This window comes from Antennarius striatus, chromosome 5 (assembly GCF_040054535.1).
Source record: "Antennarius striatus isolate MH-2024 chromosome 5, ASM4005453v1, whole genome shotgun sequence".
Classification (NCBI taxonomy): domain Eukaryota; kingdom Metazoa; phylum Chordata; class Actinopteri; order Lophiiformes; family Antennariidae; genus Antennarius; species Antennarius striatus.
This window is the reverse complement of record NC_090780.1, coordinates 1,191,698-1,205,236: the sequence shown is the minus strand read 5'-3', so window position 1 is coordinate 1,205,236 and position 13,539 is coordinate 1,191,698. Positions and strand designations below refer to the sequence as shown.

General features: G+C 47.0%; 1 protein-coding gene across 2 annotated transcripts; it reads left to right on the top strand.

Annotated features, from left to right (window-relative positions):
* The first annotated feature begins 368 nt into the window (after positions 1–368).
* Positions 369–12,159, top strand: pank4 (pantothenate kinase 4 (inactive)). Of its 2 annotated transcripts, XM_068315521.1 has the most exons (19): positions 369–522; positions 1,547–1,629; positions 1,703–1,911; positions 2,419–2,602; positions 2,833–2,925; positions 2,998–3,151; positions 3,402–3,583; positions 3,903–3,984; positions 4,184–4,284; positions 4,960–5,115; positions 5,608–5,720; positions 6,053–6,140; positions 6,420–6,571; positions 8,651–8,706; positions 9,581–9,630; positions 10,173–10,277; positions 10,355–10,455; positions 10,548–10,616; positions 10,908–12,159. In XM_068315521.1, the coding sequence occupies exons 1-19, from the start codon at positions 399–401 to the stop codon at positions 11,155–11,157; spliced, it is 2,352 nt and encodes a 783-aa protein (XP_068171622.1). In that variant the 5' UTR covers positions 369–398; the 3' UTR covers positions 11,158–12,159. The 2 variants fall into 2 exon arrangements, with proteins under 2 accessions (XP_068171622.1, XP_068171623.1); XM_068315522.1 differs by lacking the exon at positions 369–522 and having other exon boundaries at positions 2,537–2,602.
* Positions 12,160–13,539: the final 1,380 nt, after the last annotated feature.

Here is a 13,539-nt window from a genome sequence, read left to right as displayed (position 1 = left end):
CAATGACAGATTCCGGTTCATTTCTCTAGATCACATTTGGTGGCAATCCGGGGTTCAAAAGAGTTACAAAAAAAGTAAAATAAATTGAATTGATCCCAAAGGAAATCACCTAGCTGATCTGTAAAAACAATCTCGACAACAGTAACTACTTTCCACATGTTCTAATTCCTCACCTGAAGGTGATCTCTCAGCTCGTCACGGCTCTCTGGACCTGTAGTGACGCAGACGGACCACCAGGGGGCGGTAGTTACTTCAAAGCGCTTCAAAGCACACAAATCCATCTGTGTCAGCAAAAGGCGCGCGAGCTTTACGTGAGCTCTGATTGCACAAGAGCGGCGGTGACGCAGGCCCGTACGGACCACGTGACCGTGTGACGTAGCGTCAGGTTATTGTCTGCAATGGCGGAATGTGTTCGACTTGACAGCCGTTCCCGTGGACACGCCATGGACAAGAGCATCACGCTGCCGCCCGACGAGATCTTCCGCAACCTGGAGAACGCGAAGCGGTTCGCCATCGACATAGGTAGGCGCGAGACAGCGTGACGTCGACGGGTTAGCTCCACGAGGCTAATGCTGCCAGTAATGCTACCGCAACACAACAGACGTCACCGGGAGGTGGTTCCGGTTCTAGATCTGTATTCATGTTGTTCTGGTTCTACACCATGTTGTTCTGGTTCTACACCATGTTGTTCTGGTTCTACACCATGTTGTTCTGGTTCTAGACCATGTTGTTCTGGTTCTAGACCATGTTGTTCTGGTTCTAGATCAGTCTTCACGTTGTTCTGGTTCTACACCATGTTGTTCTGGTTCTACACCATGTTGTTCTGGTTCTACACCGTGTTGTTCTGGTTCTACACCATGTTGTCCTGGTTCTAGATCATTTTGTTCACATTCTAGATCAGTCTTGATGTTGTTCCTGTTCTAGATCAGTCTTCACATTGTTCTGGTTGTAGATCATTTTGTTCTGGTTCTAGATCAGTCTTGATGTTGTTCTGGTTCTAGATCAGTCTTCACGTTGTTCTGGTTCTAGATCATTTTGTTCTGGTTCTAGATCAGTCTTGATGTTGTTCCGGTTCTAGATCAGTCTTCACGTTGTTCTGGTTCTAGACCATGTTGTTCTGGTTCTAGATCAGTCTTCACGTTGTCCTGGTTCTAGATCAGTCTTCACGTTGTTCTGGTTTTAGATCAGTCTTGATGTTGTTCTGGTGTTAGATCAGTCTTCACGTTGTTCTGGTTTTAGATCAGTCTTCACGTTGTTCTGGTTCTAGATCAGTCTTCACGTTGTTCTGGTTCTAGATCAGTCTTCATGTTGTTCTGGTGTTAGATCAGTCTTCACGTTGTTCCTGTTCTAGATCAGTCTTCACATTGTTCTGGTTGTAGATCATTTTGTTCTGGTTCTATATCAGTCTTGATGTTGTTCTGGTTCTAGATCAGTCTTGATGTTGTTCTGGTTCTAGATCAGTCTTCCTGTTGTTCTGGTTCACCCCGTTGCCATGGCGAATGTTTTCCTCTTTGTTTAGTTGTTGTTTATTTGTTTACTCCTCCAGGTGGATCTCTCACTAAACTTGCGTATTATTCGACGGTACAACACAAAGTAGCCAAGGTGCGCTCTTTCGACCACACCACTCGGGTAAGGGTTGGGTGACGTGGGTACGGGGTCGCGGTTCCACCGACAGCCGTCCTGACTCTGGTCTCTGTCCCAGGAGGCGTCCAGCGATAAGCTCTACGAGATCTCTGTGCAGGAGGAGGTCACCGCTCGCCTGCACTTCATCAAGTTTGAGAATGCCTACATTGAGACATGTCTGGACTTCATCAAGGACCACCTGGTCAACACCGACACCAAAGTCATCAAGGCCACCGGAGGGGGGGCCCACAAGTTCAAGGAGCTCATCCAGAGGAAACTGGGCCTCAGGTGAGTCCTGAGCTCTGGTCTGAGAAGAGACACTGACCCGGTTACCGGGGGAACCGATTAGTGGAAGTTCCTCGTTCATCAGGTTGAGGAGCAGCTGAGACGTGGTATGATTTAGCTGTAATATGAAGGCCACACCCTGAACATCTGCTTCCTGGTCTGTGGACTGGTGGTCTACTGGCCAATCAGAGATCTGGTGAAAACAGAGCGGTGTTCCCACCAGTGTGAATGTCTGTGGGATTAGAGCCGAGATCCACTTCTGGTTCCAGTTTGAATGTAAACTGTCAGTATTCAGTCCACTCTGTTAAACTTACACCAGTTTATTGTTTACATTTACATTCATGTTGCTTTAATGTCCACCGCTGAAGATAACTAAAAGGTCAATGTACATTAAAATACACTAGTACCTCAACATAGAGTACCTCTAGATAATGGTACCTTGAGATGCGAGTTGAGTCTGTTCCGTGGCTGTGGGGGACGGAGACTAACCGACTCTTTGCTTTGTGCTAGAGTGGATAAGGAGGATGAGATGACCTGCCTCATCAAGGGCTGTAACTTTGTGCTGAGGAACATTCCCCATGAGGCTTTCGTGTACGCCAAGCATGCTGACTCCGAGTTTCGCTTTCAGATGACTCAACCGGACATCTTCCCTTACCTGCTTGTAAATATTGGTTCGGGCGTTTCCATAGTCAAGGTAACCGCCGTATCAGTAGTTGAGTTGTTTTAACTGTTTGTACCACCTCGTCTCCATTCATTCTTTGGTTCCAGCCTCCCCAGTGCGTTGACTGGTGACCACGCTAAACAAAAAATGCATTTAATCACATCATTTTTGCCATTTCTGTTTATCTTCTGATGTTTTACAAACCAATTGATCAACTAATAACTGATCTACAGTATATGTTTGATGCTGTCCCTCTTCAACAGGTTGAATCTGAGGACAAGTTTGAACGGATAGGGGGCAGCTCCATAGGTGGGGGGACGTTCTGGGGCCTCGGAGCATTGCTCACCAAGACACAGGTGCGTTAACTGACTTGATTGTGGGAACAGTTGACCTGACCTTGTGAGCGTGACCCCTCTTTTTCCCTGCAGAGGTTCGACGAGCTCTTACAGTTGGCCACCAAAGGGCAGCACACGAGTGTCGACATGCTTGTCAAAGACATCTACGGCGGCTCTTACGGCTCTTTGGGTTTGACCGGCGACCTGATTGCAAGCAGTTTTGGAAAGTCTGCTACAGCTGATAAAGGTGATACCCACGATCCCGTCCATGTCAGACAGAATCACGCTGACGTGAACTTTACATTGATTCAACATATCGGTCCTTCAGGCACCTTCAGGCCTGCTGTATTCAAACAGAAGGGTGGCAGGAAGTTGACCTCTGAACGTTTTATTGTCCTTGTGCTGTGAACGTATTACAACATGAACACACGATGTGAACCCTCGTTAGCTGCTTGTCTGAAATGGACGTGTGTGTCTCACTCTTGTCTCAACTGAAGAGTTCTCTAAAGAAGACATGGCCAAGAGTTTACTCCACATGATCAGCAATGACATCGGACAGCTAGCCTGCCTGTACGCCAAACTCCACAACCTGTCCAGAGTTTACTTTGGAGGCTTCTTCATCCGAGGACACCCCGTCACCATGCACACCATCACATACAGCATCAACTTCTTCACAAAGGTAAAGCCACTTCCTGCACAGCCACCCCCCAGAGCCGGCTGTGGACTCAGACCCCTGGTGGTCTGAGGGGGCTGTGATTCTTTGGCTGTGGACTCAGACCCCTGGTGGTCTGAGGGGGCTGTGATTCTTTGGCTGTGGACTCAGACCCCTGGTGGTCTGAGGGGGCTGTGATTCTTTGGCTGTGGACTCAGACCCCTGGTGGTCTGAGGGGGCTGTGATTCTTTGGCTGTGGACTCAGACCCCTGGTGGTCCGTTCACCTTGGTCCTGACTTTGGGTTCTTATCTTCTCACCTTGGCGGTGTTGTTTGTTTGCTGGCAGGGTGAAGTTCAAGCCTTGTTCCTCAGACATGAAGGCTATCTAGGAGCCATTGGAGCCTTCCTGAAGGGGGCCGAGGAGGACAGTAAGGACACTCCCACACATTCACATTCCCTGAAAGAGACGTACGTTCAGACAACAGGATGTAACGACAAGCTCACTGAAAACGCCAAACTGATTTTAGCATGGGAAGATTTTTCACTATTTTTGTGTGTAAATGAATGTGGACATGAAGGTTCTAGAACACACCTGATCCCCTAAGTCTTGACCTTCTTGACCTCCAGATCCGAACCAGTACAGCTGGGGGGAGAACTACGCAGGAAGCTCAGGCCTGATGAGTATTTCCCCTGACATGAATCCTATGCAGCGCGTTCGTAGCGGAACGGTGAGTGGACGTCCTCAGACATGAAGCTGGGTCATGTGACGTGGCGTGTTTGTCTGGTGTGTCTATTTCACTCACACTCATGATGGAGCTTAGCTTCACGTTTGATGGAGATCTGCCCACCAGAAACGTATTCATGTGTGACGTGTCTCTTCATCTCCCCCCACTCATCCGTCTGTCGACTAAACTCTGTCCTTCAGTTTTCTGTAAGTACCCCCGTCTGCCTGCTTCAGTGTGTGTGTGTGTGTGTGTGTCTGTGTGTGTGTGTGTCTGTGTGTGTGTGCGTCTGTGTGTGTCGGTTTGATGCTGCTGCTGCTCACAGAACACGTTACACGTGTTCGCTCACGTCGGGCGTCACGCTGGAACCCTCGTGTCCATCAGGGATTCTTTGACTAGCATGTCCTGTGAAGGACATCGGGGGCTGCTAACCTTTGCTAGCCATTAGCCTCTGCTAGCTGTTAACCTCTGCTAGCTGTTAGCCTCTGCTAGCTGTAACCTCTGCTAGCTGTTAACCTCTGCTAGCTGTTAACCACTGCTAGCTGTTAGCCTCTGCTAGCTGTTAACCTCTGCTAGCTGTTAGCCTCTGCTAGCAATTGCCTCCCTGGAGGCTCTCTGCTGTTTTGACATCATCATCATCTTCTTCTTCATCATGTGTGTCCTCCTCTCTGTCGTCTCCAGTTTGACATGTTGGAGATGGACCGTCTGGAGAGACAGCTGGTCAACCTTCCCCTCCTGCAGGACCCTTCCTCCTACATCCCAGACACCATGGACCTCACCGAGGACGCTCTGGCCCGCGAGTACTGGCTCTACTGCTTCGAAGAAGCCCTGGAGGGGGTAGGAGGGCAAATTTACTGTTTCAACAAAACCAAATGATGCGCCTGATTTTTCTTCATGCCTGGAAACAACAGTCCAGTGATGGGTCGACTGGTCAGTGGAGTCTGGGCTCAGAAACGTCAGCTGACGTTCTATTAATGTCATATGATGACTGGATAATGACGAGACCTACTGTCATAAATACATTAACTTACATTACACAAATGTCTTTTTACACTAGTACAGGGTTTACATGTTCAACTACTGTCAATTGAAATGGTTTAAACCAGAAGGACTGTCGACCCTGAACGTGATTCACTGCACAGGAAGTAGAACCTCCAGTTCTAGACACCTCCACACACCAGTTATGTGTGATTGGAGCCGTTGCTCTGTCCATATTTTTCCATATTCTACTTTATTCTCTTCATGAAGGCGTTTGCCCGTCCTCTCTGCAGACTGTCCTTTATGAACTGACTGTACTGATTCCTGTGCGTCTGTCCTCTGCTGGAGCAGGTGGTAAAGAGAGCGGTGGCGAGCCAGCCGGACATGCCTGAGGCGGCGGATCGAGCAGAAAAGTTCAGTCAGAAATACCGACACAAGCTCCAGACGCTCCGCCATCAGCCTTTGTAATTACCTTTTTTGACTTTGCTCTTTTTGCTTCAGCTAAAGACGACTTTAGAAGACGCGTCTCGTGTCTTCACTGCTCTGTTGATGAGAAGGATGAACACAGTTTGATCATTTGAATGATTGAGAATGAAGTTCAACAAACAAAACTGTCCAATCCTGATTTTTGTCAGTAGAGCTTTTATTTTAAGCGCCGCTAGCAGCTGTGGTACCTTCAGTGCTGCAGCGCGTGTGTGTGTGTGTGTGTGTGTGTGTGTGTGTGTGTGTGTGTGTGTGTGTGTCAGTGAGTGTGTGTTTTCTCTGGATAATGTGGGGTGCTTCTCTTCTCACGTAGTGCTTACGGATCCCTCACTGTCAGAAGTCTCTTAGACACGAGGGAACACTGTTTAAACGAGTTCAACTTTCCTGACCCCTATTCTAAGGTCTGAGCAAAATCTATAACCTGTTGTCTTCTGTTTGTCTTCTCTTTGTATTTTACACAGCTGGTTCATCCTTGACACTTCATGTTTTACCAGCCTCTTACATTTTTATATGCTTGTAGTATGGTAACTGTTCCTTAAAGTAAGCCTGTATTCTCACATTAGAGATTCATCTTAACGTGTTCTCATTGTGTTTTGGTCACTATTGGATGTATTGACTGTCCTCGGCTGCTCTGGTTCTTCTGATCACCCGTCAGCGCTCACGTCTCTGCTGTCTTGCAGATTAAGCAGAGGGAGAACGACGTGGCCCTCAGGTACTACCAGAAGGTGGTGGGGGCCCTGGATGAGCTGGGCTGGGAAGATAGGCAGTTTGCCCTGGTCACCGGCGTCCTGGCTGGGAATGTGTTCGACTGGGGAGCCAAGGCTGTGTCTGAGTGAGTGGATTAGGATTAGGATTAGGTGTTCTGAATCAAGACAGTCCAACTATGTCAAAACAATCTGACTATTGTGGGGTTGAATCATGAAGAACACACCAGTAGGACCACGTTTTGTCCTACTACAGTAGAACCTCCAGACGTATTTGAGATGCGAGCCGTCTCTCCTTCCATATTTGTGTTGGACAAACGAGCAGTCAGAGATTTTGTGTTTCTTTTCAAACTTCATCGTTGTTTAAGTAACTTATATACAAAACCCGAAACTGGTGAAGTTGGCACGTTGTGTAAATCATAAATAAAAACTGAATACAATGATTTGCAAATCCTTTTCAACTTATTTTCAATTGAACACACAGCAAAGACAAAATACTTATAATATTTGCAAAAAATAAAAAAAACTTTACCATTTTAAACATTAAGTATCTTGTCTTGAACTGAATATAAGTTGAAAAGGATTTGCAAATCGTTGTATTCTGTTTTTATTTACGGTTTAGACAACATGCCAACTTCACCGGTTTTGGCATTTTGTATGATTACTGTAATTACACAACGGAAGAGTTTGTTCTGTTTGATAATGTATTTGTTTTTTAAACAATTAAGGGCGTTTAGGGCTTTTTTTTTTTTTACAAATTTGGAACGGACTAAAATGACGAGTTATTTTAAGTGGGTAAATGTTTTTTGACTAAGAACTTAGTCAGGGAACGGCTCAAAGTCCAGACGTTCTATTTTATCTCCCAGCAGCAGAAAATATTAACTGAGCAATATAAAGTGCGCTGGTGGTCATTACAGCTCACACAGATATCAAAGTTCAGGTGTTCCTACGTCCACGACGACGAAACTTTGGACACACCTTCTCACTCAATGTGTTTTCTGTATTTTCACGACCTGTAGATTGTAGATTGTCACTGAAGGCATCAGAACTATGAATGAACACATGTGGAGTTATGGACTACACGAAGAAGGGTGAAAGAAATGAAAACATGTTTTATATTCTAGTTTCTTCAAAGTAGTGTCCCTTCAGCAGCAACCCCCCCCCCCCACACACACACACACACCATCACACCTCCTCCTCCTCCTCCATGCTACACAGTGGGAACCAGCTGAGTGGAGTCATCCGTTCACCTTTTTGTGTCTCTCAGTGACACGGCGGTTGGAACCAAAGATCTGGAATGTGGACTCATCAGACCAAAGCTCAGATTTCCACTGGTCTGATGTCATCTTTGTGTTTCTTGGACCAAACAAATCTCTCCTGCTTGTTGCCCCTCCTTAGCAGTGGTTTCTTAGCAGCTATTTACCCATGAAGACCTGATTCACATGGTCTCCTCTTAACAGTTGTCTTCCTTTCTTGGGTCGGTCTTCATGTGTGTTGGTTTCCTTGTAACTCTTGATGGTTTTTGTGACTCCACTTTGGGACACAGTTAAAGTTTTTGCAATTTCCCAGACTGGCTGACCTTCATTTCTTAAAGTAATGATGACCACTGTCTTTTCTTTAGTTAGCTGATAACATGAGTTTCAACAGTTGTCCAATAGGGCTTTCAGCTGTGTATTAACCTGACCTCTGTACGACACAACTGATTGTCCCAACCCCATTGATAAAGAAAGACATTCCTCTAATAAACCCTGATAAGACACGACTGTGGAGTGGAAACCACTTCAGGTGACGACCTCCTGAAGAATGTCCAGAGTGAACAGAGCAGTAATCAGAGCAAAGGGTGGCTACTTTGAAGAAACTAGAATATAACACGTTTTCAGTAGTTTTGCCTTCATATTTTTGATGCCTTCAGGTAGAACCTACAAAAAGACAAAAGTAAAGGCACAGACCAACCAAACAGGACGACCCTTTTCTGTCTTCTGTTGGTCTTTGTTGAGGTTTACTTCCTGCTTACTCCCTGCTCACCTCACGCCTTCCTTGGGTTCTGTCAGGAATTGTTTTTTGTTTCATGGTATAAAAGACAGAAAAGCTTTGAGGTTACATTCAGAGATCTGTGTGTCTGTGGGCTCGCTGAGAAATCCATGTGATTTTATTCTGTGGACCAAAACCTGATTTCTCCTCACGTGTTTGATGCTGCTGTCTTACAGTGTCCTTGAATCTGCTCCGGAGTTTGGATTCTATGAAGCCAAACAGCAGCTGGAAGGTATCTGGACTTCTTTCTGTTTCTCCTTCTGAGCTCCTGAAGCGTTCAGATGGTTCTGAAACCTGTTGAGGTTCAGAAACCTCAACAGGTTTCACCTCTGAAATCTTTACAGCAGCAACGGCCAAAGCGACCCCAACCCCTGATCCAACCCCAGACCTACCCCTGATCCTACCCCTGATCCTACCCCCAATCCTACCCCTGATCCTACCCCCGATCCTACCCCCGATCCTACCCCTGATCCTACCCCTGATCTTACCCCTGATGCTACCCCTGATCCCAACCCTGATGCTACCCCCAGTCCTACCCCTTATCCTACCCCTAATCCTACCCCTGATCCTACCCCTGGTCCTACCCCCGATTCTACCCCTGATCCTACCCCAAATCTTATCCCTAATTCTACCCCTGATCCTACCCCCAATCCTACCCCTAATCCTACCCCTGATCCTACCCTTAAAACTAACCCTAAAGTTAAACCTACCCCTAACCCTAAACTTAATCCTGACTGCTAAACCCAGCCCTAAATAGTTAGGGGGGGTGTTCCCTAGTGGACTGAGCAGAGGGTGGCCAGTTCAAGACCCGCCCACTGAACTGGTAGTTGGAGAGGTTCCAGTGCAGCTCTTGAACACTGCCTAGGTGCCCTTGAGCAAGGCACTGTCCCCAAACAAGGGCCTGTATATCTATGTGTGTAAAATATATAAAAGGGTGGCAAAATAATTTCCCTACAGGGACGAATAAAGCAACATTCTTCTTCCTCTAACCCTGACCCCTGACCTTAATCCTAATCCTAATCCTAACTGTAACTCAGACTGAAACCCTTACAGACTGGATTGTAGTGGAACCTCAGACTGATGGTTTTGTCTCCTCTCCCTCTCAGAGCGACCGTGGCTCGTTGACTCTTATGATCAGTGGCTCCAGAGGTTAAAGGTCAGACTCTGTTTCCTCATTCGTTTGTTTGTTGCAGCGTGACTGTAAACAGTTACCATGACGACACAGTTACCATGACTACACACTGTTACCATGACGACACACAGTTACCATGACTACACAGTTACCATGACTACACATTGTTACCATGACTACACGCAGTTACCATGACTACACAGTGTTACCACGAATACACAGTTACCAGGACTACACAGTTACCATGACTACACACTGTTACCATGACTACACGCAGTTACCATGACTACACAGTTACGAAGAATACACAGTTACCACGAATACACAGTTACCAGGACTACATAGTGTTACCATGACAACAGTGTTACCATGACTACACAGTTACCATGACGACACACTAGCCCAGCGGTAGACGTTACCGTAGACATCAGAGCGGTTACACGTGTGTCGTCACGCAGTGGGTGTGGTTTACAGTGGGTGTGGTTTACAGTGGGTGTGGTTTACTGTTTGTGATCACTGCTGGTGATTAGTACTTGAATACAATCCAACCTGGTTTTCTCTTGCAGGGGCCTCCTCACAAGTGTGCCTTGTTTTTCGTAGATAATAGTGGAGTGGACATCATTCTGGGGGTGATTCCTTTTGTCAGAGAGCTTCTCTCTCGGGGGACGGAGGTGAGGCAGGTCAGCAGCCAGAGTTCTGAGTCAGTTTGTCCCAGACGGTCACCGTCTGTCTGATCGTTCCCTGTCAGGTGGTGTTGGCCAGCAACTCTGGTCCAGCACTGAACGACGTGACCAACGGGGAACTGCAGATACTGACGGAGAGAATCGCTGCCATGGATCCAGTCATCCAGTAGGTGGCGCCCATCGATCCTGTCTGTGTAGCTTCCTTTAGCGGTCTGTGTTACCTGTGATGATGTCACTGCTCACCTGTCCTGTTTGTAGGGCTGGTCTGACAGAAGACAGGCTGACGCTGGTCCAGAGTGGATCCAGTTCCCCCTGTCTGGATCTCAGGTTGGTCACGGAAAAATACAAATCGAGTTGACGTCATTTTCCTCCGTTTTACGTCAGTCCTCCAATACTGAAATCACAAAGTCACTAGTAAACCATTAAAAGCCCATAATATATTACTGTACAATAAATAGGGATAGAGACGTATATTATCATATTATTAACCCGTAGCAACCCCTGTGACCCACAACGAGGACGATTTGGGATGGACCTTTTTAAAAGCCACTAATCTGACCTGTTTGTGTTGTTAGTGCGCTAAAAACATAAGCTTTCATTCTGCGTTGCCCCCCCCAGCCGTCTGGACAAAGTGCTGGCGATGGTGGTGCGAGAGCGACAGACCGACCTGGTGATCATCGAGGGGATGGGCAGAGCCATCCACACCAACTACTACGCCATGCTCAGCTGCGAGAGCCTGAAGATGGCCGTCATCAAGAACTCGTGGCTCGCCGACCGGCTGGGAGGAAAACTGTTCAGCGTGGTGTTCAAGTACGAGCTGCCCACGGGAAAATCCAGCAATCACTCGGTGACGCCGGTGCCGTCGTGAACCCGACGGCACGCCAGCGGGAGCAGGACGGAACGCCAAAGCGGAGCAGCCAGACGTTTGGTAGCTGGAGCTCCAAACATCCAGACATAAGGACCGATGACGGGTGGGTGTCACATGAAGAAGAGGAGGGTTTCACATTTCTTTCTGACGTGTTGATTTTAGCGCTACGTTCTTGATCCAGCTGCTGGGGGATCTCCAGCGGCTGGAACTCTTTCAACAGGCGGTGGTGAGAGCTTCTAGAAAATCAGATCATTTCCATCAGTTTTTGTCACACAATGCATCCGTTTGTGTGTGTGGTGTGTGTGTGTGTGTGTGTGTGTGTGTTCGTGTTGAAGAGCAGCCATCACCATCCTCAGCAGTAGCACTTTATCCAGGAAGCGTTTTTAATGTGCCTTGAGGCGACGACAGCTCCACCTGCTGGTGGCTCCCAGCATTCCTGCGCTGCGATGATCGCCTCTTCTGTTACCGATGGATGAATTAACATCTCCTCCTCTTCATCTGGGAAAAAGAGTTCCTAACAATCCACAAGGGGGCAGTAGTGTACTGTGACAGATATTTAACTTCTTCTCTGACTCTTTCCAATGTGCTCGGTGTCAAATGACGTGTTTCCGATCGAAGCATTACTTTATCACTAAAATACTTGATTAACTGACTTGTTGGTATAAGCTGTGATTCATCCCTACACTATAAATGCAATTCTTTGAAGGCAATAACACTGCAGCGTGTGGCTGTAATGAACACTCACCGCTGTGGGACGGTGACGGCACCGAGGTCACCGGCTCACTGCTGTCTCAACTGGAATCTGACTTTCTTGTTTGTCGTTGTGGACTCTGGTTTCATGATTGTATTTGTCATATGTACATACATGTGATATACGGATGCATATGTGGTGTACATACGCATATATTTATATGGCTCATTTGCATTACTTCAGTTAAGCACAAATTTGTGTATTATTCTCCTGACAATCAATTTTGATTAAAAGATGAAACCTGTATTTTATTCCTGTTCCTGTGTTTTTGTTACACGTCTGAGGTCGGGTTCTGAACCATTTTTGTTCTAAATGAGTGGATTCTCTCCTCTGCATCTGTCTATGAGTCACTCTTGGAGATGCTTGCCTCGGTCACATGACTACCTTCTTATAGGGGCTGCTCCACTAAACTGAAACGCCCAAGTTAGCAGAACCAACAAGAAACAAACGTCTTTGGGAAATTTCTTTGTACAAAGTAAAAGAACCAGTGACAAGACGGACGAAAGACCTGCAACTTTAAAAAAGAAGAAAGCCTCTAAAGAAACTTTTACTGCTGGTCGTTGTTTTATTTTGTTCTTTTTCTCCACCACACCGTGAAGGACGGTCCGTGAGAATATTGCCTGATGTTAAACGGGTCCATGGTGCAGAAAAAGTTGGGGACCGCTGTTTTAGGGGATTAGGAAAACAGTCATGAAAGGCTGACCACAGACCAGTGGTGTTTGGTAACCAATAGGACTCATGGTACGGGGGCCCCTCTGCTTTTTCTCTAGGTGGATATATACGTCATTAATCATGGAGGAAACAGCATAAATTACGGTTCCCTGACAGGAAATCGAAACCAGGCCACAGCAGTGAGACCACTGAATCCTCACCACTAGACCACCAGGGGTCAAACTGCTCCGGTGCTGTTTGACAAGGCCGGTAGGACCACGGCATCTGCAAAAAGCAGAGTGGGAATCCTAAGACCACCCTACCTGACACCCACCACCACTTGGATACAGATTCTGTCCATAGAGTACATGAACAGAACCAGTGACGGAACATGCATCCTGCCGCCCTTGGAATGTGATCGAGGCCTTGTCTAAGGTGGGAGTTGTAGACCAACTTGAGTGGGTCCTCAGCTGGCAGCTCCCAGCAGAACTTTGCCTCCACTTGGGTCTCCCCAGTCCATCCAGCGCCTGATTGAGCTCGGCACCAACCAGTGATCAGCTGACAGCTCAGCTCTCTTTAGTCGGGCGACTAGAACACATGACCGTATATCAGTCAAGTTTTACATTGTGAAGAACCTCAGATGGTTCTTTAGGTCCAGTCTTGATGAGTCAGAATACGGGTCGACTCGAACCATGCAGAGAAGATGTGTTGTATTTTATCACTGTGTCTAACCCACCTTTTGAAACCTGTTCAAGGTGTCATAAAGTAAAAACGGAGGGGGCGGAGCTGGTCAGACCCTGAGAACCCGGCGCACCACACGGAGCTGTCACATAACATTAATTACTGTATTTATAGTCAACACAACACAACAGGATTGTTTTATTTGTTTGTGGAATTCATGGCATTGCTTCTGATTCACACGTGTGTTCTCAGTCACAGTAACATCAATTTGAGGAGTCACGTGACCATAAAGACCTTCG

Excerpts from the sequence above, each read along its gene's own strand:
- pank4 (XM_068315521.1), top strand. The coding sequence starts at position 399 with ATGGCGGAATGTGTTCGACTTGACAGCCGTTCCCGTGGACACGCCATG. Across the intron at positions 3,985-4,183 it reads GAAGGGGGCCGAGGAGGACA|ATCCGAACCAGTACAGCTGG; the intron begins GTAAGGACACTC and ends CTTGACCTCCAG. Across the intron at positions 10,278-10,354 it reads TTCTCTCTCGGGGGACGGAG|GTGGTGTTGGCCAGCAACTC; the intron begins GTGAGGCAGGTC and ends GTTCCCTGTCAG.